Source organism: Podarcis pityusensis (assembly GCF_964106645.2).
Source record: "Podarcis pityusensis genome assembly, chromosome: 7".
NCBI classification, from domain to species: Eukaryota; Metazoa; Chordata; class Lepidosauria; order Squamata; family Lacertidae; genus Podarcis; species Podarcis pityusensis.
Window position 1 is genome coordinate 42,087,792 of NC_138031.1, and position 26,706 is coordinate 42,114,497.

At 39.9% G+C, this 26,706-nt stretch overlaps 1 protein-coding gene and 1 long non-coding RNA gene across 7 annotated transcripts in view; one reads left to right on the top strand and one right to left on the bottom strand.

Annotated features, from left to right (window-relative positions):
- LOC308481784 overlaps positions 1–4,874 on the top strand; it is a 27,108-nt gene extending 22,234 nt beyond the window's left edge. The window contains exon 3 of the long non-coding RNA XR_013988897.1: positions 4,742–4,874. This is a non-coding gene — a long non-coding RNA (uncharacterized lncRNA). The remainder of the gene's footprint in view (positions 1–4,741) is intronic.
- ASXL3 (ASXL transcriptional regulator 3) overlaps positions 1,796–26,706 on the bottom strand; it is a 96,886-nt gene continuing 71,975 nt past the window's right edge. For 4 of the 6 annotated variants that reach the window (XM_081014389.1, XM_081014390.1, XM_081014392.1 and 1 more), the window contains 7 exons: positions 23,756–23,873; positions 22,696–22,815; positions 19,830–19,993; positions 11,249–11,345; positions 10,116–10,221; positions 6,791–8,699; positions 1,796–5,987 (listed from right to left, as the gene is read on the bottom strand). In XM_081014389.1, coding sequence (XP_080870515.1) covers positions 2,343–5,987; positions 6,791–8,699; positions 10,116–10,221; positions 11,249–11,345; positions 19,830–19,993; positions 22,696–22,815; positions 23,756–23,873 — 6,159 coding nt within the window. In that variant the 3' untranslated portion in view covers positions 1,796–2,342. Of the gene's footprint in view, positions 5,988–6,790; positions 8,700–10,115; positions 10,222–11,248; positions 11,346–12,405; positions 12,512–19,829; positions 19,994–21,064; positions 21,231–22,695; positions 22,816–23,755; positions 23,874–26,706 lie in introns of those variants that run through there. The other 2 variants (XM_081014394.1, XM_081014393.1) reach the window with 2 other exon arrangements.

A 26,706-nucleotide genomic window follows, 5' to 3' on the forward strand; every position in this document is an offset into this window, starting at 1 on the left:
AAATTAAGTTGGGTTTATTATCATGTTAGAATGCATAGGATTGTAGCTTTAAGTGCTTAACTTTCACTGAATGGTGTCCAGATTTCCTGTGGTATATTTTCACAGTAAATTTTCTTTCTTTCTTTAGAGTTGACAATCCTTAGGACAGGTAGAAGACATTCTAGTTAAAAGCTGATGCCCATGGTTATTTTGATAAAAGATAGACAGTAACTAGACTTAACCTTTGCTCCACTGCTCCTAGGAATTTACTGGAACTGGGATTTCATCCCCTACATTTAACTAGGATATCACAATTCTAATGTTAAAATCTTCTAAATTTTAACTAAATATGCAAGCACATGCATGTTTAACAAAGGCCCCATTTAGCCATCTATTTTGAACATTACAAAAACATGCTTTTAAAATAGGCATTTTGGAGACAAAATCTCTTCAAGGGTACCTGAAAGTGCTGAAAATCTGCATATTATTTATCTCTTACAAATGAGTGCTTTTGATCTACACTATTCTGTTACTTTGCCAGTTCCGGTAAGGCAATTATGATTATCTATTCCTTTCATATTGAAGAGTGTCAAGACAATCTGTTGGCCTTGCTAGGAAAACAAAACAGAAATCTATTCAAACCATATAACCTCTGGTTTAAGGAATGTTAAGCCCTGCCTATTCCAGTTTATTTAATAAAAATAAAAATAGGGGAATGGCAGATGTTCATGTTAAATGTGGTCCGATAAGAAAATAAATACAATTTCTAAACAGCTGAACCTCACTAACATGCAGATATGCCTGAAAAGTTTAACTGATGCAAAACAGAAAAGTATGTCTTAATTTTATATTAGTTTTATTTCCCTTACTAAGTTAATACTTTGGAATAAAACATAAATGTAGCACAATTTATTTCAAATTTTAAAATATTTGTTCTGGGCAGAATTTAGTGTAGCACCTTGCCATTATAAATCTGTCATGAGGAGTAGTAAGAATTGTCAGTTTTCTTGCATGGACAGCCAGGCATTAGGTCAGTAAGTTTATACTGTGTGGGTACGAATGACATATTTCTCCATGGTAAGAAAGAAAAACCATTTTCAAGATAACCAGTAATCTCCTCTTGCCAAACTCCACATTTGTATCCCTTTAAAATATTTTTCTTATTCATAAAGAGAAGTAAGCAATTTGCCTCAGCTCTTCTCCCCTAGTTTGGTGGCCAATATGTCTCAAATATAACTATCAACATAAACCACTACTAAATACAATACTGAGAGCTAAAAGATGCAGTATCCCTTTAAAATCTCTTCATTCCTCTAGCCATCCTACAAAATATTTGTGGTGTGAACTCTCTAACACACAAAAAAGTGATTACAAGTAAATTTAGTAAAATATTTTAAAATATAGCAAGATGTAAACATATTTAAAAGGTCTGTAAATCACACATTATTATTTTTGCTTTTTTTGGATCTACACAGAGAATCAAAGAAGATTTAGTTTTAGGCTATTGAAATGATATTGCTCAGAACATGCTTGATGCTTACATAATATGGTCCATATATGCATATAAGTTGAGTATCTCCCTTCAGGATAAATTGATAGATGAGGTTTGGGGAAGATAAATGGATTAATATATTATAATCATTGTAGTTATTCTCTCTCTGCCCATCCCACCCCACCCTCCACTTCCAAACTTCTAAAATCATGCAAACTCCAATTTGTTACAGGTAACCCTCAACACCTGGCTTAATTTAAAATTTCCTTCAGTACAGCAGCCTAAAGGGACCAAAATTACCAAAGTGTCTCATCCCCCCTCCCCTTTTGCTGCATATTAAGTCAACCATGGTTGGCAACTGTGGCTTCAGGAATGTAATTGTTACAAAAACTGCCAAGTTGCAGTAGCTATAATGGCCTGCTAGTGATAGCAGAATATTATTCCTCCTGCTTGTTGTCTCTTCTTCGTCGATTAGTGTTCTCCTGTATTCTTGCACTGTTCCATGCACAGAAATTTGGAGAATTATGGATCTCATAATTCTTTTACTGGAAGAATATGTTACATTTATACATGGGAAAAAATAATGTTCAGCACTTTGTGCACATAAATAGAAATGAAAATGCATAATTTTTTTTGCTTTACTTTATCGAAGTACTTTAACGAAAGTGTGGTATGTTTTAACTTTTTTTGTGCACGTTACTCCAAGGGGTCATTCTCACTAGGATGAGCCATGCAACTCATTTCTCAACAAAGCTTCCCCAGAAACATTTTGTATCCAGATACAAAATGGCCTAAAATATTCCAGTTCCTCCTTTTCTTGCCTTTGCCTTCCCCCCTGCTAACCAGGGATACTGCATCTCTACTTTGGATCCTACCGAACCACTAAACAGGCTACACACAATTTTGAAGGACCTATGCAGTCATCATGGCAGAAGGCTCCACAGCCTTTGCACACTATCATGGCTTTCAGCCTGCAAGAGCATTTCAGTTCCAGCTCATCTGCACTGCTGCTGTCAGCAAATTTCTGAACCGGAATCTGAGTGTTCTGAATAGATAGGCTTGGGGCTGTATTTGAACTACTTCCTAAAATTCCGATAGATTTTTCAATTGCAGATGCTGCCCTTTTGAAGCTTGTGCTACCAAAGTGTATCGTAGGGTAATTTCCGCAGAGCTGCTGCTGCTGCTGCTGAGTCTGTATTTTCTGAGCAGTTAATTGGGCAAAAGGCTTCTGCGGCTCAGAAAGTAAATAGGAAGGGAAGTCGGCATTTTTCAATGCAAAGGCTTTCAACTGTTCTTTTACTTCGCTCTGATCATAAGATGCTTGTTTCATGCCCAGCTCACAGCTGCTGCTTAAACCTTCCTCAAAAGAAACGGGTTCAGATTTTATATTGCTACAGATGCTTGCCGGCTGAGGCCAACTAAGTCTTTTAGTGGTTTCCATGGTAACTGCCGGTTGTTTGTGATCAGATGGAGCTTCTGCACTGGGAAGAGGAGGGGGCGGTGGGGGTGGCGGAGGGGGAGGAGGTGGGGGCAGAGGGGGAGGAGGATGCACTAATGTTTTACTCTGCAGAGTCTGTGAGGCACTAGAAATGTCATCACCTTCCTTAATTTGAACGTTAGGGGAAAAAACACTCGCCAGCCTCAGTTGGTGAGGTGCTGCAGACATGTTGACCTCTCCCAAAACCTTCTGCTCTAGGTGCCTGCTGAATGCAAAGGCGCTGCATCCAGATGGGGCCTTCAGTGTCGCCTGCATCAAAGCGGTGGTAGGAACAGGGCCCCTTGCAGCCATCGGCATTTGGTAGAAATGCTGCCTGTGTGAGGTACCTGCTTCTGCATGGAAGCTGCCATTTTTGTCAATGTTAAATAAGTTCTGCTGGAAACTGCACGAGGGCAGAGGCCTCTTCTGCTGCTTGATCTCTGGGCTATGTGCAATTCTGCTTTGAATGGCATGCTTGCTGGACCACTCTTGTTTAAACAGCTGGCCGTGCCCAAGTTGGCCCATGCTGGAATTGATGATACAGGGACCCACTGCATCCATTGATGGCTTCCCAGGCTCACACTTAACCTCCCCCGCTGTTCTAGCCATCCTCTTTTTGGGGTGGTTCTCACGCTTCCGGATTTGCAGTGGGGCTATGGTGGCTGCTGTAAATCCTCTGCCATCTGTATTTGGAGAACTGGAAGTGTTTTCAATTGCATTCCTCTCAGATGTCACCGATTTGCATACTGAGGTAGCTTGCAAAGGCAAGGGAAGCCTGTTAATTTCTAGCTTGGCTCCTAACCTGGGCTGTGGCAACACTTTCTCCAGTGGCAGGTTGCCTTGCAATAACTGTGTCACCAGCGGATTGTTGGCTTCCACTGAAGACAAACGGCAGCTAGAGCTTCCAGCACTTGTCACTCTTTTTAGTGTTTCTGTTGTCAAGGACAAAGAGTTTTCCATGGAATCTGTAACAGATGTCTTGGAGTTTTGTGTTGGCTGTGCACTTGTGGCTATTTCTGCACCCTGGAGAGGCATTTCGGGCCTTGCAAAATCTTCCGTGTCCATCCGAAAACATTTGTCAGATTCATTCACTTCTGACTTAACAGGCATGGTGATGCTTGTCACAATATTCCTCGAATGCATCTCATTTAGATGTGCAAAACCCAAAGGCTCCGTTTTGACATTTTTTAAACAGTTTTGCTCGGTATATTCTTTATGCTTATTTGGATTAAGATGACTGACCAGAGACTGGTCAGTGCTCATTGCCTCATTATCATTCCAACAGATTCTCCTAGTAGGGTTATATGGGTTGGCACAGACATTGTCTGATTCACTTTTGAAAGCCAATGGGCCACGTAACTGTTCTGAAAAACCTTGGCTGGGAGGAACGGCTTCAAGTCGTTTATCTTGAGGCATGAGAGGCACTTCTCGAAGACTGGTACATGGTGCTTGCAAACGTTTGCCCTCTTGCTTTCCTGTAACAGTGTTGAAGCCAGTGCTGTGCTCCAGATTTTCATTAGTAAGCAGCTCTGGCCTGCTTATTACAGACACTTGAGGACATGCTATATTTTGTGAGGCAGTTTCTGTCCTAAGAGGCCTGCTCTGCATATCTGTGCTGTTTTCTGAGTTTTCAACAGAAATACCCAGTGACAAGTTTGAGTTCATTGTTGTTGTTGTGTGGTCAACAATGACTTTGCAAGGTATAGATCTATTCATGGGTGCCTGTGCATAACCCACTGAAGATTTACCAGATACATCTAATCGGCTTCTCACTCCAGACTTTCTCTCCATAGCATCAGCACTCATCTTGGTGGAGTTCTCGTAAGAAGTTACTGTCATCATATTACTGGCAAACACTGAAATGGAAGTCCTGCCAACAGAATCCACTACTGGAAGTGTCTCGCTGCAATGTAAAGCTGCCCTAACGGAACTACTATTTGACAAAGAAGTAGGGTCACTGCATCCAGTTATGGCTATCTTATCAGAGTATCTATTTGTAGATCCCACAGGAGGAATCAGAACAGAGCTGCCAACCAGGTGATTTGGCAGATTACTTGCAATGGAGGAAGCTGGCACACTGGTGTACTGGCTGGAAATGGCACTGTTTCCATTGTTGCTTGGCAACCGTTTCTCATCTATGGAATTGGACAAGATGGTGCTGTCTACTGTGGTTGGTGCAGTGGGGTTCTCAACACATTTTGGCATGATGGCAATGCATGGAGTGTCAGCTCCCTGGATGGATTTCAACATGTTGACATTGCAAGGTTTTGCATCCGTGCTTTCAACAGACATGGAAACAGAGGACTTATCCAGAGAGCCTGCAAAGGGAAGTTCCTTAATTGCTCCCGACATAGTAGTGCTACACACAGACATGGGAACTGAATTTTTATTATATAGCACTGACACACTGTTACTTTCTGTAGAGGTAGATGAAAGCATTTTCTCACACAAATGAGAAACAGATATATTTTCATCAGAATTGTGAACAGAGATGTCAGTACTAGTTTCTGGTAAAGTAGGGGCGTTAAGCGACTGCTGCAGTACAGCAGTAGCTTCACGAAGGTGAACAGACTTGTTGCTAGGAGACCTGCAGTTGGGATTAACTATAATTACACCAGTAGAACCTTCAATCTTTGTTTCAGAAGAAGCAGAGATCTCCAGGGCCGCTGGACCTTCCTTAGAGGCATGCTGAGACTTGGCTTCTTTGTTGTTCTGAAGCAAGTGGGCTCTCGCTTGGTGCTTTGCAAACAGTTTGGCCTTGGTCTGTTCCTTGATGTGGGCCAATGTCCTGGTCTTCCCCCCTTCACAGGGACTCCCTAAACCTCCAGAGACAATGCTTGCTGCTGCTGCAACTGCAGCTGCAGCAGCTGCCTCCCTCTGAGCTCTAGCTTGTTGGGCTCTTGCTTTGATGTCTGCAAGGGTTCGAGCCCCTGTGTTCCTCCCACTGCTGGCTGATGTACTTGTAGAAGCCCTTGGTTCTGGTTTGGAAGCAGGCTGGCTCTTGATGATAAAAGGGGGGCCTATTTTGGAAAGCTGGATCTAAAAGGAAACAATAAAAAAAAAGAACTGTCATACATACATACATACATACATTTAATACTGTAGGAATGGAGGACAAATTAATTTTGTCTTTATTTTAAAGTGAAGCAGACCAATTTGCCAGACCTGGATGTATAAATCCCAGATGACTGGGAACTATCTGCTTCTCCAATTTTTTTTGATGAAGTTTTGGTCCAATAAATGGGTACAAAGATGTGTGTTTTGCAGGGAAAATGCATACAAGAACGCATATTTATGGGGAAATGTAAACTTTTAGTGCTTTAAAAAAAGCCACCAAAAATGGGACCAAACACACCTATGAAACTGAGCACAAAACTGACACAGATTTGTTAGTCTAGTTTAGTCTAGGGTGGGTGCAGGGACCTCAATCTACATACAGTGTACCAGACCATTAAAATGTTGCTGGAATCACTGTTCCTCTGTGTGCTGGTTACTTACATTTTTTATCTTCAGCTTTAAATATAAACTTATAGAAGAAAGAATTCACTAGCTGGAATTGTTCTATTGAATTACCTAAAATTAGGGTTGCCGTATTTCAAAAAGTGAAAATCCAGACACAAAAGTTTTTGAGATTTTTCGGGGGGCGGGCAATTTGTTGAGCTTTTGCCATATGTCTGGATTTTCCAGGACATCTTGCTAATTTCCACCTGCACACTGCTTTCAACCACAGTATTCCGAGGATGTCCAGGGATGTATGGCAACCCTACCTAAAATCCCAGTATACTCCGCAGAAACCTTTATCTGTCAATTTTGTTTCATTAAATGTTCCCCTTTCAGTTTACCTTAAGAGGTGGGACTCTGGGCTCTTCTCTGGGTGGTGCTTCCCTCTCAGATGAACTTGCTGATGTATTACGATGTACCTGGTCATCTTCAATTCTCGCTCGCTTCTCTTTGCAGATCCCAAAACCATGGTGTTCAGCAGTCTTCCTCTTTGGAATCTCCAGGTCCCTATTTTCACCTCTTACTTCAGGCGACTTTGTAGGCTCTGATGACTTTGTTGAATAAGAACTTTCAAACCGACTCTGTGCAGCCCCTTGAAGTTTGTGAGACTTACTTCTACCCACTTCCGAGAACAACTTTTCTGATGAGGATGAGGTATATATTTTATCATGTGATTTAGATGGAAGAGATTCAGTATTTTTGCATCCTGCTGTTTCTGTTAGAACAGAAACTTCTAGCTGAGAGACAGTACTTTTCTTTTCAGTTCTTTGTAGAGCACCATGATTTCTAATTTTTATCACTTCTGGAGAAGAGTGTTCTGCCACAGAAGAAATGAAAGATTTTTCTATTTCGGTATGTGATCTACATGGTTGGTTAGTAATGTTTCTAGACTGGGACTCTTCCACTGTTGAAGCCTCAGGTGTGACAGCTTTCATGGCTTCAGGTACACCTTGGATCTGTTTCTGCTGTGAAGCAAGGTCATCTTCTTGAGAATTATTAGCAATGGTAGACACTTCTTCTTTCAGTGGTGACAGGGATTCTTCAGATGAACATGGTGATTTTCTCTGCTGACTAAATCTTTCACTCATTGGCGAATCTGAAAGCGGAGATGTTTCCAAAGGTAACAACAGACTATTCGAATGAGATGTTTCAGAAGCTAGAAGGACAGAAGATACTGAGGAGGTTTCAGATGTTAAGGGCACATCAGACATTGGTGAGGTTTCTGATGGTAAAGGTAAATTGGAAACTGGTGATGGCTCTGAAGTCAGAGGCAAATTCGACATCAGAGATGCTTCTGAGGTTACAGGTGAGGCAGGCATGGGAGATATTTCAGATATTAAAGATGTATTTAGATGATCATCAATAGGTTTTTGTTGACTATCAGCTTCAGTGTTTTCAGTGCAAGAAATGTCAGATGAGCATGCTGTTTCAAGAGATACTGGTGTGCAAGGTTCCTCTGAAGTTGATTGTGTGTCACCTCCAGGAGATGCAATACTGACACATGGTTCCTCTGGACTTTCAGAGGAAAATGAATTTTCAGAAATACAAGCATTTTCAGAAGACTGTTCATCAGGGTCACTTTGCAGCTCCATATGTACAGCAACACTTCCACCAGTGAATAAGGAACCATTGAGGACAGGGGAATATTTTCCATGAGGACTTAGCTCTTTTGCACATTCCAGATCCTTTTCTTCCATATTACTGAGAGAGTTTGCAGACGAAGCGGACTGGGAAGGTGATAAACTGTTTTCCAGCTGATCGGTCATGACTGACATTTCTTCCTGGGGGTGTTCCAATCTCTCCTCCACCTTAATTTCAACTTGACACAATGTACTTACTACATCAGAGTTCCCTGAAAGTGGCAAAGTTTCTGTTTCTTCATTCGTACCAACTGGGCTGACTAGTTGCTCGGAATTCACATGTTCCGCTTTATGGCTCTCCTCTTGACACTCGCAGATACTTGTCTCAACCTCCTCAGCAATCTCCTCTTGAATAACAGATTCTTCAGGTATCAAAATGCCTTCTGCTTCTGCTATTAGATCCTTGGAGGGAACATGTTCCATGTTGCAAAGGGAATGGCAAAAATCTCTCTCGGGCAATAGTGGCAGCTGGTTGCTTTTCTCCTCATGATCATCAAACGCTGACTCTCTTGAAGGACCAGGCAATTCTGAAGACCCGCAGAGGGAAGGCTCTTCATTACTGCTTTGTACAGATGTGAGCTTCACAGATTCCTCTATTGACATTCCAAGCCTAGTCAGAAATCACATAGTTAATTATGCAATCATCACATTTCAGAGAAAGCATTAATTTCAATCCATGCTACAAAAGCACAATCTCTAGATGACAACCTGAGATCCTCATCTACAACAAGTACATTTGACTCATAAAACTACAGAACTGCACCAACCAGGAGGAGGAGACAGGTCATTAGCAAGCAATCACCAGCATTTCCGTTGGTGGATATCCGATTAACGGGCTGCCTCCTTTTCATTCTAGTTGGTTAGAGATGTGCAGGAGCAGGCTTCCCACTGAACACTAGTGCGGCTCACTGCTCTGTTACATCTCTGATCAACCAGAACAAAAAGAAAGTGGGGCATGGCTGGATATCCAGCTATGGAAATGCTGGGGCTTGCTTGCTGCTGCTGAACGCCACCACAACTATCACTACCTCCTGGTTGGCTATGGACCACTTTTTGTTTTCACTCTGGTTGGCTGCAGCAGCATCTCATTGGGCAGTTTCGATAAGAAAAGATGAAAGAAGGTGGCTTCACTGCTCAGAGCTTCTGCCCTGGAGAGACAACAGTCTGATGGATTAGAAAATAATTTAAAACTAAACCAGAACACTGTTGAGTTCGTGGCAACTTTTGAAAAAAATATGCTTGGCAATGTTTAAACTTGCGTCAAACATGTGGTATGAGTGTTAAACGCCAGGGCGTGATATGTGAATTAAAGTACAAAAGGGGTACATGAGTGGGAGATGCTGATACCAGAAGTGAGCAAAGCTGGCAGAATAGCAATGAGGGCAAAGAGACTGTGGGGAGAAAAACTAATGGGGAACGCCAGCAGGTCAGCCTCCTGCCCCCTCTATGCTTTAAACTGCATGCTCATCCCAACTTTAAATATAATTGGAGCAGACCTGGATTTCAGGAAACTGCTGACATACTGCAATAATTTTATCCACTATTTGCAATACCAGAGCTGCTGCCAGTACCATAAATTATCTACAATTACACTTCTCTCTTCACATTTATCTCCAACAACCTGCCTTGAAATATAGAAATGACATTGTCCCTGCTCGTAAATTTACAGTTCAGATAAAGCAGATGGTTTGATAAATGATTAGTGGGGGACAGAAGTTCGGAGGGGATCGCTGGCATAGTGAAAAGCATAGGCAGAAAAAGTTGCAGTGGTCCATGCAAGGTTTTTCTAGGAAAGTGGGTTTTGAGGTGAGATTTGTAGGTTTTGAGGGAAAGAAATGGAAGATGGGCAAAAAACATGTCACAATCTAATAATAATGTGAGGCTAAAACCATTGCCACAAATAACTAGGCAGTTTATTTTTAAACCAAATAACTGATCTATGTGAAAGAAATACATGTTAATGTATATATTAATGTAAATCTCAGGCCAATTCTTTGTTTAATGGGTTTTTTACTTTGATACTTACTTTTCCCCATAAAATCTTTCAAAGAACTTCTCTTTCCAGTGCTCTGTTTTCTTCTCCTTTTCAATCTCTTGTCTGATGCGCAGCTGCATTTCAGGAGTAAATTCTCCTAAAAGATACAAAGAGTGGGGTTTTGAATATGGGTCCCCAAATATTTGAATAAAAGTTCCTAAGGATTTTTTACAAGGGTGCAGTTGGGATTTGAGTGGGGGGTCTCTGCAGAAGCGCCATTGAACAGACGATATGCAAACATTGCTTGGACATTTGTGTTGTAAGATTTCATAGATGAGACAAGTTCCAGAGATTCCAGTGCACATGTCCAAGCAGTTTCACACATGCACCACAGCTTTCTCAATATCCTCATCCAGCTGCAGTTCCTTGTACTGTATTGGACGCTGCTCCAGAAGGTCCCCCAACCTTTGGGAGCAGCTTTTCAGGTGGCATGGATGGTTGCAGTAAAGGGGGGGGGCACTTCAGCGCTCATAGAATCACAGAGTTGGAAGGGACCCTGAGGGTCATCAAGTCCAACTCCCTGCAATGCAGGAATCTGATAACAGATGGCCATCCAACGCTCTGCTTTAAAACCTCCAAGGAAGGGGTGTCTACCACCTTTCGTGGGAGTCTGTTCCACTGTCGAACAGCTCTTACTATCAGAAAGCTCTTCCTGATGCTTAGTCTGAATGTCCTTTCTTGTAACTTGAATCCATTGGTTCGGGTCCTAGCTTCTGGAGCAGAAATGAATTAAACCTTCATTTGTTCAAATTTCAGTGCAAAACTAATCTGAGAGAAACCAACAATAATATTTTATTTGCAGCACTACCTTTGGCATTCCTGAAATATATTGGCTGATTTAGTCACATGCATTTAGGTTTCCAAAGTTGACACTGATGAAAATGCTTGTTCGTATTTTTGAAAAGGCTGCCCAAGTGACCTCCCCTACTCAGGTGCAATAAACAGATGTGCTTAAATCAATTTGAAGATGAACCAGAGTGTATAATTTTTAAGTCCTGTCACTTTACATTTTATCTTACAAATGTATTTTGAGTGTGTGTATTCTCGGCCATGACACAAGGAGGCATCTCTTTGGGGAGGGAAAATCACTATTTTGTTAAATCTAATAACAAATAGAAAATTACCTTCTGCCAATCGTTGTTTCCACCCTTGTGCTGCATATGCAAAGAATTCATTATTTAGAGCGGAACTACTGAGGCGCAAAACTCCATCACTTCCCATCTAGAAAATAAGCCGGTGGTAGCAGAAGACACTGTCAGATATTGCTTCAACTAAGAGTACATAAGATTAGAGCTCCAATTACGTGAAACAGGGAAGGATAGAAAGTGGGAATAACAAGAGGGATAATCTAATATTTAAATAGCATTTTCATTATAGTCATCATATTAAATGCAAGTGGCCTAACCCAGCATCTGTGTGCCTACATTAAGGATGATCAAGTACTACTGATTCTAACAGCATAATCTGATGCATGTTTATTCAGAAGGAAGACGCATTGTATTCCGTGCAATCTAACTCAGTTTCTGATCCAGCACATATTTTCATGACAGTAGGTAGGCTGAAACAAAAACTGCGCTAAAAAATAATTTTAGCAGTATCAGAAGTTAATATGGTGTGAACTGTTTGTTTGTTTGTGTATATATATATATGTGTGTGTGTGTGTGTGTGTGTGTGTGTGTAACAGCAATTGTTACTTAATTGTAGCATTTTCTGTGATTTTTTTTTTAACAAACAGCAACCAATCATGAGACCAACACTTTAGAAATCTTATATAAGAAACTTTAAAAGAAAAATTAATTCACAGAATTGCTTAGGGTAGAAATTCCAAGCCACACAGTACTAGGAACGTACTACTGCTCTCTGTGCCCCTGCTTGATCAACTTTCCAATGAAGATCCTGAGATGCACAGAGAAATCAAGGAGAGATCTTAAGGGTAATGCGACTTTCAGAAAGTGAGTCATGGAAAGGAGGCAAAAACTGATGGGACTTAGAATAGTTACTCTTGGAACTAATGAGAAGAAAGGAAACGCTTGATGTATTTATTAATCACATATTCCCAGGATACATTGTTGAACTTCTTGGGAATAGTAACCACAATGTCATCAAGAAAATGGCAGATCTATCCCCTAGCTGCCAAGCCTTGGTATTCACCAATCTCTCTTCTTATACTGAGGGGGCACTGAGAGCCATCCCACCATGTTAACAACTGTTCAGTTGGTCTGAACAGGAATGAAAAGAACAATAAGGACTCCAGCAAATGAGGGAATTATAGAATGCTGACCTCCTTTAGTAGGGACATCTGCAATGTGGAGATGCCCATTTTAAAAGGCATACCAAATCAAGTTTCTCACTTTCCATTTCCAGCCATGCTTAGCCTCTCAAGATTTGTTCTAAGAGAAGAATTGCAGAAGGATAAGCCAAATTACATCCAATTGAAATCTGTTCTACAAAATTCCTACAAAGAATCAAAAACCTGTAAGATCAAAGAGATACCTTAGAGGGGGGTTTCCCCAACTTAGGTCTCCACTGTTGTTGGACTACAACTCCCATCATCCCTAGCTAGCAGGACCAGTGGCCAGGGATGATGGGAACTGTACTCCAAAAACAGCTGGAGACCTAAGTTGGGGAAACCCTGCCCTAGAGGATGCATTTCTACTTAGAATGAAATAGTGTAAAAAAGAGAAAAATTTAAATTCTTAGTGTTAAAGTAGGTGTTTTACTTCAACAGTCCACGGCCATAGAGATGGCACAATTAACCACTAAAGCTAAAGTAGTATTTGGAGAAACATGCTAATAAAGCACTTTTAAAATACACTATTAATTTTTATGGCCTTCAAGAAATGCTGTCTAACAAAGGCAATGCTTTAATGAGCCAGAACAACAAATGTTTTTGAAATGCATTTTATTATTATTATTATTATTATTATTCTGTTGGGCTTGGAATTCTGGTTTTGTCTGATTAAGCACAATGGAGGTGTTAATTCCCAAACTTAAGCAATTATTTTACAAAGAATTTACACCAGAAACATTTTAGCTATTGTTTCTATTCTACTTAATGGGGGGAAACATTTGTCATAGCCCAGTGGCTATTTTCACAAGCCATGAAAATGTCAAACATTAGTAAATAGAACAGCACCTGGTCAGTTAATTTCCTACTGATGCCTAAATTAACTCTTGTTGCCAGAGACCACTGCAACACCAGCATGTTACAGAATTTGGCAACCTTCCATATAATTTCTACTAAAATCCTAATGCTCTTCAGAAAGGATGTATCATTATTTTATAGGTGTTCGGGCTCTTCTACATGGCTGATATATTAAGAAAAACTAAACCATCTAAATCCATTATTGTTCTCCCCCTTCACCCTGACCAGTATTGCTGTTGCTCTTATATAAAAGCTACTATTCAAGCATCCTACATAATTAATATTTAGATGGTATATTTCTCAAATAAAAGATTTTGTTAATACAGGCAGTGATTCTAGTATTAACACAGGCTTAATAAATTATATATGGTTTTATTATACTGTTTCACAATGGTAAAGCTTGAGTTTCAGCACACTAAAAGCTTACCTCAGTAAGTTAGCAATATATTATTTAATATGGATTCTTCATTTTTAATAGAAAGCATTAAACTTCTGTTTCATTTTTACATTTTTAAAGGAGTATGCCATAAAGAGAAATTTAGATAATTTCCTGAAGATATTTGAAAGGGGAGGGTTGTCACTAAATACGTTTAATGTCAGAAATATAGACAAAACATTGGTTGACAGATTTTTAGTTTGCAATGCATATAATAGTACATACAAATTAAAAGCATGTGTACTATTAAGATATAAGGGTATAGCTTGTAAAACAATGCTGAGCAATTATCGTGCCTTGGCTTCAGAATTTGGACAAACCTCTTGGGAGCCAATTTATCAGATGTGCGAGATGTGAGCTCTCCATGTCATACAGAAGTGTGGCCGTGACAAAATTTAATTCAGTGTATCCGCATCAGAAAGAGAAAAGAAAGGATATGGACTAGCTCTACCATATTTTTGTGAAACAAACTATTTGGCTCATGTTACATCCCTTTTCTGCCTGCCTATCGTTTCATCTTGAGGATTCAAACAAATTAAAAGAAAAGTGTTCATAAGTGTCCAGATCAAAAAACAGTCCCATATAGCATGTGATCTAGAAAACCCAGAAAAGGTTATTATAATATGCTAACAGTTCAATTGAGCAACTTCCACAAAGATGAATTTTTTTCAATGGGGTGTAAGTGTAAGCTTTGGGGGGCATCAGTGTCCAAGCTGCTCTGTAATTGCTTGATGCCAAGGCACATTTCAAAATCATGCATTGGACTGGTTCATAAATTGTCTTGAATCCTGAAGGAGGACTGTGCAGGGCCATTAAGAAGGAGGTTTGATGGCATTCATAACATTGTACTGATGAACCTTTAAGCTAGTTTTACATACCGAATGGGAAATGAGAAATGATTTTCCAAGTCAAATTAAAATCAAAAGCTGTTTTTCTTCACTGTATTAAACTGAGGATATATATCAAGTCAGATTGCAAACGTAGAAGTGTATGTCATGTACATTAAACACACCACATCTAATGTTCATCTTGCTTTGTGAGACACCTATATTGGTCACGGTACATTGGTGTGCCAATAGGAACCCTAGTACTTAATAGGGTTGGAAATGCAAAAAAGGAGAAGGATAACAAACTATGATACAGAAGGTAAGAGGAAAGTAGGAACGCTAAACTATACAAGTACAATTGGAACCAGAGGAAATGCATTAGTCTCTCTGAAATCAACAAGATTATCTTGCTCATTGATTTCAACGAGGCCTAAAACATGACTAATTACCGTAGATCAAACTCAAGTGTGAATGTACAGAAACTAGGTCAAGTACAACAAAAGAACATTTTCCTATAGGCATACAAATATAACTACTAAAATAAACATGGTACAAGGTATAAGCATGTACTACCAATCAACCAATCAAATATTGAGATTTGGGTGCTCATAGAAGCGTTATCTCATAGAATCATAGAGTTGGTAGGGACCTTGAGGATTGTCCAGTCTAACCCCCTGCAATGTAGGAATATGCAGCTGTCCCTTACAGGGATCAAACCTGCAACCACACTCTAACCAACTGAGCTGCAAAGCCAGAAGATAGTGCTGATCATCTAGTTTTTGGATCAAGAGCTGTAGATTTAAAACTGGCTTCAGAAAGAAATTGAACAACAGAACCTAATTGTACCCTGGTAACCATCTTATGAGACGCGGGTGGCGCTGTGGGTTAAACCACAGAGCCTAGGACTTGCCGATCAGAAGGTCGGTGGTTCGAATCCCCGTGATGCGGTGAGCTCCCCCTGCTCCTGCCAACCTAGCAGTTCGAAAGCACATCAAAGTGCAAGTAGATAAATAGGTACCACTCTGGCGGGAAGGTAAACGGCGTTTCCATGCGCTGCTCTGGTTTGCCAGAAGCGGCTTAGTCATGTTGGCCACATGACCCGGAAGCTGTACACCAGCTCCCTCAGCCAATAAAGCGAAATGAGCGCCGCAACCCCAGAGTCGGTCACGACTGGACCTAATGGTCAGGGGTCCCTTTACCTTTACCTAACCATCTTATGCTATCTTAGGCAGGGTAAGAGTTTGGTGTGCCAGTTGTTAACCATAGGTAGCAAGCTTATAAAATGTGCAGCACCATCAACAATGAGAACGTAAAGAATAAAGATGGTGTTTTAAATCAACTTCAATAATAATAATAATTATTCCTGGCTTTGAAAATATAGAAAGGCTAAAATGCTGAATTCATCAATACTGTGGGCCAATTCACACACTGTGCACGCCAACATGATGGTCAAGTGGAGGTATACCAAACTAGGCACCTGCTAAAATGGGTAGTTTGACTGCAGCAACACTGCTGTCTTGCAAGGCACAAAAGTGAGTGAAAATTAGAAAGTAACTTGGGTGAAATGAAAGCACAACCTTATGCTGAGTCAGACCACTGATCCATCTAGCCACACACCACCTGCGCTGACTCTCAGGTAGGTTATTTCCCAGCTCTTCCCACCCATGATCCCGTTCACTCAGATCACCAGTAACTGAACCTGAGTTCTTCTGCATGCAAAGCATTGCGCTCTACCCCTCAGCTGTGATCCCTAGAAAAGCAATGGAGTTGTCATTCCCTCGCCCTACAGCTCACTGCAGCACATACTTAGTTGAACCTTAGCAGCAGGCACAGAATGCAAACCATTCCCAAGGTACTTGGAAATGGAGAGTAAGTAACTAGATGTGCCTAAGAATATTTGCAGGTAATCACAAATACATCTTCCCATGAGGAACAAAAGAAGACTGGCTTACAAAACAGTTTCTTGAACATAATGACCTTATGCCAGTCACATAATGACCACAATCCAGAAAAGTGTTGGCAAAAAATTCATCATCTTAGTCAAAGCGAAGTTTACAGTATAGAACAGGCAGAGAGGATGGAGCTGCAACACCAAAATAAAAGAGCAGAACCCCTCTGGCACATTCTGGATTGCAGCTAGCACCTTAAACAATTTGTCATTATAGATGGTAATGGGATGATTTATTAAAATATCAGACATAAAAATGGCCTTTCAATATTACCTAGGCATAAAAGCACTTAAGAAGTCACTGTTCCATTCGCACCCACCCCTTTTTAATGGAAGGTTGACTGCTTCTTGTAAAAAAAAAAAATATATATAGGGATGGAAAATGTATCTTGGTTACTCATATTGATTTGTAGTCATGTGGAAGCCTAAGTGCTTTGGGAAACCTTGCTACTTGCCCATTACATTAAGGGAACTGATTTTATGGTACAGTAGAAAAAGACAAATTTAGTTAAAAAGCTGACAAGATTGGACTTTGTACCTTCTATTACAGTGAGGTCTAAAAATAAGCCACCCAAAGCTCTGCTGCACTGCTTGGGAAAGTGGATTCTATTGAGCAAAATGTAAGGGCAAGGAAGCCAAACCATTCAACCCAAAGGCGTTTCCTTGATCCTCCATCTGTAGAGCTTGCTTAGCAGGTGAGCTTATCCAGATGTGCCTTTTGCTCAACATTGCCATCTGAGATCAGACTAGCAAAGGCTTCAATATGTGGAGGGGGAAAGTCCCCCGCCCTTTCTCCATTGCTTACAATGCTGTAAGATAAACACTTTCACTTCTCCTGTTGCTCAGTTAGCTTCTATTGTCGGAAAGACTCAACTGGCTTCCTGTAAGAGAATATCCCCAAACAGGTGTGACTCTGAGATCCACAATCTGAAGAAGTTCTGCACCTGGGTGGGACCTGGATGTCTGGGTTGAGACTGTTGGTGTTTTGAAGCTTTATACCGCAAGAAGAATGTGTAGCAGTCTGGGGTAGAGTTTTGCCCAATGGATGGAATCTAGACTTGATTCCATCATTAATAGTAAACTGGCTAGAGACTGAAAATGAGATCTGAATTCACTGCACAGGTGCTTTTCTGGAGCCTTTATATAGATTTGTTGGCCAGGAGGCAGAAAAACTATGTGAAAAGGGTGTATATAGGAAGAAATGTACTGCTGATGAAAACCCATGGTGTTACCCCATCAATAAGGTCACAGCTGTGTTTTGGAGCTACCCTTAGGAGATGATGATCAGACTAGGAGATTGCCTAGATGTGAATAGATCCTCATGCCTGTGCTTCTGGGGAAAGCCACTTGGTCTACCATGATTTTAATAAAGATCCTGGAAGTGGAGGCGAGCCCAAGCAAAAGGGCTCAGAATTGTAGTTGTTCTTCCCCATAGCTGAAATGGGGGGGCCTGTAGTCCTTGGTCTGATGGGAAGTGTAAGTAAGCCTCCATCAGATCTATCAGTGTCAGATAATTCCAATTCCTAAAACAGATCAGGATGGCTCACAGGACTTGAAGTTTTGGAGAATGCAGTCAATCCATTTAAGGACAAGTATGAAATAGGTGTCACCATTTTTTTCTTTGAAACAGAGGAGAAAAGGCATAAATATTCCTCAAATATAGTGGAACACCAGTCAGATTGCCTGTATTTGAAACAAGTGTTGCATAGCTAAGTGAAATCCTGCAATGTTTTGAGTAAGTAGTTGCTGCTTCATTCTTGCACTGACAGAATGATCCTCTTAGCGCCATGCTGAATACAACAAAAATTACTGGTTCTTAAGAACTGGTAAGGAGGAGTTATTCCCTTTAGATGTTATAGCAGTAGCATAGAAGGCACTTTTCATAGTGTTGCTGTATCATTTGAAGGCCTTACATCATGTGGATGGGGCGAACTACACAAGTCCATACTAGACCTAAGCTGAAACATAGTTTAACCCATGTGACTATAGGCAAGGCAGGTCCAGGGCAGGGCTGCTCCCCATCACATTGCTCTGGGGAAGGGCTCACAGAAAGCATATAAAGGAAATCTGCCTAGGCTTTGTTCAGCTGGTTGCAAAGTATCCCCTAGCTTGGTGTCTCCAAAAAAATTTACACATCACTTGGGAAGACAGGTGAACTAATGCCAGTGTACTGGAAGAAGCAAAGATCACCATTATTGAAGCAATGATTCTTCAACATCAACTTCATTGGACTGGTCATTTTGTACAGATGCCTGATTATCGTCTTCCAAAGCAACTACTCTATTCCGAACATAAAAGTGGAAAGCGTAATTCTGAGGGTCAACAAAAGATGTTTAAAGACTCTCTCAAGGCAAATCCCAAAAAATGCAGTATAAACACCGACAAGTGGGAAACACTGGCCTGCGAGCGCTCCAGTTGGAGAACAGTCTTTACCAAAGGTGTCATGGGCTTTGAAGACGCTCGAACTCAGGACACAAGGGAGAAATGTGCTAAGAGGAAGGCATGCTTGACAAACCCTCACCATGATCAATTCCCACCCGGAAACCTATGTCCCCACTGTGGAAGGATGTGTGGATCCAGAAATGGCCTCCGCAGTCACTTACGGACTCACTTTTAAAACCGTGTTTATGGAAGACAATCTTACTCGGCTATGAGTGATCACCAAAGACAGAAGAAAGAAGCAGCTTGGTCACGGAAGCTCTGACTGCCTTGTTTCCAAAGCTCAGGATCTTCTCTGAGCTGTGCTCTGTGTGCTGGCTCAAGGGCTATACAGTTCCCTGCACCTTAAGAATTAGACTCTGTGGGATTTACACACCCATATCTGACATGTAACTGGTTAGATATCCAAACAGCAAATAAATTATTTGCTTAGCTGTTCAGCAAGAAGTTCTATATTATCAAGCACGTGAATGTTGACATGAAAGCTGAAAAACACAAACATTTTTCTCAGCCCTACTCGTATGCTAAGTAGATGCTACAACACTGCTAGGGGATGAATCAATGGGCGGGAAGTGGTCCCTGCACCGCTGCTATAACTTCTATAAGGCACCACAGCCAGATTGAGATTTCATAGTTTGCTGTCATGGCTAACAGCCTTCGTTACACATTTTCTTCTGGAATGTGTCTAATCCTTTTTAAAAACACCTGTGCTAGTCCACTTCATGACTTCCTCTGACAGTGAATTCCATAAGTTAGTTATGCATGGTGTTGAGAAGCACTTACTTGTGTCAGTGAGTCTGAACAATATGCATCATGTTAAGCTGTAGAAAAGCAGCAATTACAAAAGAATGCCCATGAAAGCAATTACTGTATGCTTTAAAAAACAACAACAAAAAAACAACAACCTTACCTGTCTATCTACTTCTGGAAGCAAAAGCAAGAGGTATTGTTGAAAATGCTGAGGTAAGGAAAGAAATGTGTGTTTGTTTATTAAAGCCCTCAGGTTAGTGTTCACAAGTATAGATCCTGGAGTTTCTATGTCAATATCCTCGGCTTTGGTCCATTTCAAGTGTCCTGGATTAAACACACAAAACAAATCAAATCTACCTTTACCACAAATTCAAGAACATTTTTAAAAATCAAAGCTTCACTTATATTTGTTATAATACAGTAGTTTTCAATGTGGTGGAGAGGAGTGCAACCTTATCCAAAAAGTCTTTTGCCTATACATATCATTTCCTCTCTTGCATTTCTACAGCATCCATTCTTCCTTGCATATTTTAAAGGTAATGCTTTCAAAGAAGGAACTAACTAAATAAAGGGAATGAGCCAGTTTCCATTCTCATTATTTCATCAAACTCTTCTGTTAAAACTTCAATTGTTATGCAAAATTTCGTAGAAATGAACAAAAATAAATGTAGCTTTAAACAAAATTTGCTTGAGTGAATTTCCAACCTTGCTTTCATCATGGAACTTAAGGTGCCTTATTTGAGATTCCCAGATCTCCCATAGAGATGCTACCCAGACCCAGACATGCTCTGCTTCAGTCAGGTGCCTGCATCATATGCCCTCAGACCATGTTCTTGGGTAATAGTAAGAGGGCCAAGAACTATGCACAGTCTGAACACATTGATTTATTCAACCACTGAATAGCCTACTCACATCCCCACCCCTTTAAAAAAAAATTATGACAGACACTACCCACATATTTTCAAATCTACTTTCTTTCTGCAGCTGTTCTGGCATGAATGGGGAACCTGTGACCCTCCAGAGTTGAACTTCCAACTCCCATCAGTCCCAACTAGCATGGCCAAAAGTCAGGGTTGGTGGGACTTGTACATTTAGCAAGCTGTAGGTTCCCCATCCTTTATAAAGAGCTAGAACTTTGCTCCTTTTTAATTTTAAAATGAAAGCTGAAGATAAATTCTGCATAGAATTGTGCAAAATTGGGCATAGGTAGCTTGTGTGAGTGGGAAGTTGCTCATGTCAGCCACCTCTGCCCAAGTTTGGGTGATTCTCTCCTCCACTGTATGGATCCTCCTCCATGGAGGATCTTACACTCTCTGGAAAAGTACTTAGGTGTATACAGGGATATATATATGAGGGGAGGAGAAAGATTGATTGCACAAGTGGCCTTCTGCTTACCTGACTGCTAAATACAATCCAGAGCTTTCATAATGGAGATAGATCTCTAAGTTCAACTATTTTAGATGCTCAGCTTAGTTGGTCTTTAAAGCATGCATCTAACTAGGTCTGAAATAACATTTTCATACACACACAAATATCCTTGCCTTCCAACTTAGACTTTATGAAGTTCCTAAGAATCAAAGAGGACACACAAAAGAATACTTGATTTTGCAGAGAATGCCTATTCAATAAATAACTTCACTTAAGCATTTACTGTTAGGATTAAGAAAGTGCACTGGAGCTTCTCAAACATCATTTCTTGTTACTATTTCAGCCAGCAGTAATATATTAATATTATAAAAAATAATAGCAGAAGACAGAATTAAAACCACAGCTAAATAGAGTTCTGTAAGATGTTCATTCTAGCCTTTTGAAGGAATTTATGCTGAAACGCTTCACATTTTAAACAACTGATCTAGAAGAAGAAAACATTGATGGAAAGATTTGATGCAATGAAGTATCTCAACTACTGGCACAAAAAGACTATTTCTTCATCCATTTACAATCCCTTCTTAAAGATTCCAGTTCAAAGCAACCCACTTGAGCTAAACAATGAATCAGCTGCGCTCCAAATGTTGATTATGGGCTATAAGGGCCCTTTTGTGGGAACCAAATGAATTGGGAGAACATTAAGTACTTTAATAAATGGCATTTTAAGAACATTTGATAATTCTTATCAGGGAAAACATGTAACACAGGTGTTACCTTGGGTATATAATTCAGAATGAACTTGCAAAAATAGGAAATTGATTTTTTTAAAGGATAAACAGCCTCTTTATAAGTCCATTTGTAACTCAGCCAAGATGGCCACTCGGTTAAATCATTACAAGTCAAAGGAATCAATGGAGTACTAAATGTAGCCGTCACTCTAAGAGGTGAGGAAACAGTTTATTCAGTTACTATTTTTCAGAAGACTAGATACTGAACTGCTTTTGTTTTGCAAACAAACAGACAAAGAAAGGAATAAATCCAAACACCTATTTCTTAAGAGAAACAGAATCATTCCCCCCAAAAGAGCAAACTGCTTGCCTTTCTAAATGGTTTATTGAGACATGTGGTCACCTAGGATAAATATCTGCATATAACTGAGCAATAAGGAAAAGGGGGGAAAACACTATCCAACATGGTGTTTAGATGTCCAACAACAGGCAATGAATAATATACTAGTTTATAAATAATTTGGTCCACCAAGGGGAATATATAATAATATATTATTCCGTACAGGAATAAGGGGGAAACGTAACAGGGGGTAATAATATTTCCCTGTTAGAAGAAGATGAAGCAAGAAACAGCTGGCTGCAAAATGGCCAATTTAGGACAGCTTGGGTCTGTCAGATTGAAAAGGTCAACAGCAGAAAGGCATGCTGGGGGAAAGGTCCCAATAAGAGGGAACTCCTGCAGAGTTCAGAGGGATGAAGGAACAGACAAGGAAGACACACGTACAGTGAGAAAATCCAAAACATCAGAGACACAATATAAAACTTCCTCTAGTGAATTTACAGAATGTGTATTATTTTCTATAACATAATGCAATGAAGTGACACTCCTCTCCCCTCCCCTCCCCCCGGACCTTTTAGAGACATACTCACCTAAACCAGATTTTTTTAATCTCTTTAAGTGCTGGCTCATTTGTTTTCCAGTTGGAGATTTTTGCCCATGTTTCATTTCTTTATCAGAACTGTCTGCTTCACCATTTTTAGATTCAGATCCTTAAAAAAAAAAAAAAAAAAAAAAAAAGACATTACAATGAAGAACAAAAACAAAGGTAGAATTTCTTTCCTGGAAAAAAAAATCAACACACCCCTAAGAATGACATCTTCATCTGCTACACTATTTAAAGGTAATGTTTTCTGCTTGACAATTTGATTCCCTGTCACCAGAACCGATGAAGCAAAAGCTCATAAATCCATTAAGTGGTGAAAACAAGTTTCTTGAATGTAGCAGTCAATAAAGATGTTTGCTAATCCATTACAAATAAGCCCTCTTCTGATAGCCGAGGGACGTCTTTCGAAATAATCATACTCCCATTATAGGGGGACAAAGAAATAAAAGGAAGAAAGGGAAACCCCTCCCATTATAAAGTTAATTTTCTCCCATGTCCAGGGAATCTACAATAAAAAGTGACACAGATATCTGTACAATCTATTCACAGTGAAGAATGTAGCAGCCAAAACTAAAGGTCAGGGTTGCACAGTGGTGATTAGGATGGTGCCAGAACACAAAATCTTATATAAAAAAAAGGACAACTGATATTGCAAGACAGAACTAAGAGAGTAATTCATACTCTCACAGGAGCTGTGATGGTTATTTATTTTACCCCCTGATGGCACTGCATGCCAGTATGTAGTTCTCTCATTAGGAATCAGCATCCAAAAATGCTTCTTTGCATTCCTTTAAAGAAGCTGTTTGTAATGCTGGCTGGTTTTATTTTATTACGTCTTTTTCTCCCTCCCTCCCTCTTAATAGACTGGAATTAAGTTCCTCCCTTGAATTAATAAAATTGGTCATAGGATAAGAATAAAAAATCCACTGTGTGAGAATGACATCATTATTTCCACCCATCCTAAATTTTGCACATTATAGCTCTCGCCCACAGGGAGGGCTCTTTTACTAGAAACGGGTGTCGCAGACAGTCCTTTAGCTATTTACCTGAGGGTGAATCAGACTGCTCATCAGACACCTTTAATGGTGTCAAAACAACACGAGGAACAGTCTTGTTTACCATCATTGACACTCCATTTCTTCTTTTCTGCTGCTGTCTCAATGCCTACAAAGGAAACAATAAAACAGAAAAAATATAACACAAAATGTTGTTTACAGGTGAATTACACAAAACATTTGCCTAGTATTCAAATGAACCCCATAATATATTTATCTAGCTGCAAGTTTGCCAGGATTCATACTAGTTCCCCTTTATGTCATTTTCTTCAGTATTTTATATACAAAAATGCTATATATTGTTATATATCATATGCTACACTGTGAAACAAAAATGGAAAACAAGCTTTTGGCTTTAAAGATAAAGGAAGATGCACCTTAAAATCATTTTCCAGAACAATTTTGACAACAAAGAAGCATACATAAACTGTTTGCTCTACCTTAGCAGCAGAAACATGAGAACCCATGGAATATGAGACTTAAGGCTTCCAAGTTAAAATAAATGTAAAATAAATATTTCAAACCCAGGCTAAAATGTGTGTCTGAACATCTCTTGCAGGTGCATCTTCTCCCGTATACTGCTCAGTCAATCAAGTTAACACAGTGTCATCAGTATGTACAGCATGTAAGGGCTACAGTATTGATGCACTCACTCAACCGTGAGTAGCGCTGCACAAAATCACTGCACATGGCAGGAATCATTTATTTCTGCGAAGGGAATCGGTCCTAATCTTGGAAAACCTTGCAGCACTTGGCTTCTGTCTGCTTGACTTTGGGCATTAACCTTCAGAACACGAACATGATGGTGTTCTGGCAAATCTGGGAGAAAATGATACAAGAATAAATATCTACAAATGGGAGGGGTTTTTTCCTGTGTGTTTTATAACTGGATCGGCTACGGGGATGATAATGCAATACAAAACACGAGCAGAAACAGAATAGCTGCCAGGATATTTTGTACAGTAAACGAGCCCAGACAGGAAGGTCAGGAAATATATTAATGTGAGAATTCGCCCATTAAAGAATTTACAAGCACAGATATGTGAGCCGTGCAAGTTAGAACAGATCAGCTTGCTGCTAATACCTGTTTAAAATCTTCATTTTACACTCTCATCTTTGATTTGTGTGTGGGTTTAAGAGAAAACCCTACGCTTCACCAGCGGAGGTCATGCCTAGTATGAATTAATATCCTTTGTTTCCTTATGAGCACTAATGACTTGTGAGGTTAATTTTGTAATTGCAATACAGCTGTAGTCTGCTTAGACGATAATGCTTTGCACACAACACTTCAAAAGACAAAAGAATTAAAAACAATTACTTCCTATTCCATTGAAAAATACTCTGCAGCACAAGCTCAGTTACAATGAAAAAAACAGGTGGGATTATTTTATGCATATTTCAGTTACGGTAATTAGAGGCACATGGGCAATGTACAATAAAGAAGAGTTGTTTTAAAAAAGAAGCCACTGTCAACCTTTTTGAATATATTCAAAGAAGGGTATGGTTTCTCTTAACTGCAAGGAAATGTAAACATTCAATGAATAGAAGCTACCACTAGTTAGTGAAAGGAAAGGCTACATTTAATATTTATTTTTCATCAGTTTAGAAGCCTGAAATATATTATATTCCTCTTAAACTGACCTAACCCTGCATCAAATGTGAATGTTCAAATCCCATCAGTATTGTGGCAGACCCCGATTTAAAAGACATATTGACATTGATTGCAGCTGAGCACTGTCAGCTTCAGTTGCCTGTGGTTGTTATTGCTAAAAGAAAAATCATAGTGTTTTCTCCCTGAAATGCAGAATATCTACAAGTTTTAGATACAAACTGAAAGGAAAGGCCATCTTTAACTTTCTTCTTCATTAGGGCCACATCCACATCAGGCATTTAAAGCTGTACCATAGCTCCCCGCCCCCCCGGTCCCTACTGCACAAATACAAAAATATTGGAAACTGTAGTTTGTTAAGGGTTCTGAGAATTCTTAGGTGTTCTCTATTCCCTTCACAGTGTGACAATTCCCAAAGTGGATTAACAATCAATTCCACTTCACAGGGAACTCTGAAAACTGCAGTTCCAGGAGGGAAATAGGGGGCTCCTAACAACTCTCAGGCCCCTTACAAACTACAGTTCCCGGGATTAGTGATGGGAGTGATGCTATTTAACTTATTTATCCTGCAGTTCCATGTGCTACTATCACTAACAGATTACACTCAAAAACAATACCGGTCCATCCCAGGTCCTTATTAACGATTCAGATCATGGAAGAAACAAACAACAGTTTCCTGGACATAAAGGTGATGATTACTGGGTGTCAGAAAATACTTTCCAACCTAACTTCAACCATGTAAAATATCAAGTATTATGTCCGCAGAAAATACTGTCCTGACATCTGGATTTGAAAAGCAAGACAATCCTCCCATTTTACTTGGTATTTACTATATCAAAGCAGCACGTACATAAAATGAAAATGCATACACTTCCATTTGGGACATAAACGACAGAATAAAAATAGCCAAATCTCAATTCATGTAGCACTTCATTATATTAAGCAATAGCAGCCTGCATTTGCTATTTATGTGCTGGGACAAGATCCATAGACATCAAGTCACAAGCTGGTCTCCAACCATAATAAATAAATTTATAGACATTATAGACAAAATTTTATGCAGTATAGCTCACTCCCACACACAGACCAAGAAAACCCACTACCATTTGCCATAGAAACTCTGTCCCACCAGAAAATGAGCCTTTGGCCCTATGCACACTTCACTCAAATTCAGGGCATACTTGAGTACAGACTGAAGCACAGCTGCACTTTTAACCCCTCCATATCAAGTCTTTTAGCAACTACGTGTTGAACAGAATACAAAAGCCAATGTGTGGATTCTTCACATGTAGGGGGTTCTGCACAATCAGCAAACCCACAAAACCAGGTGTCC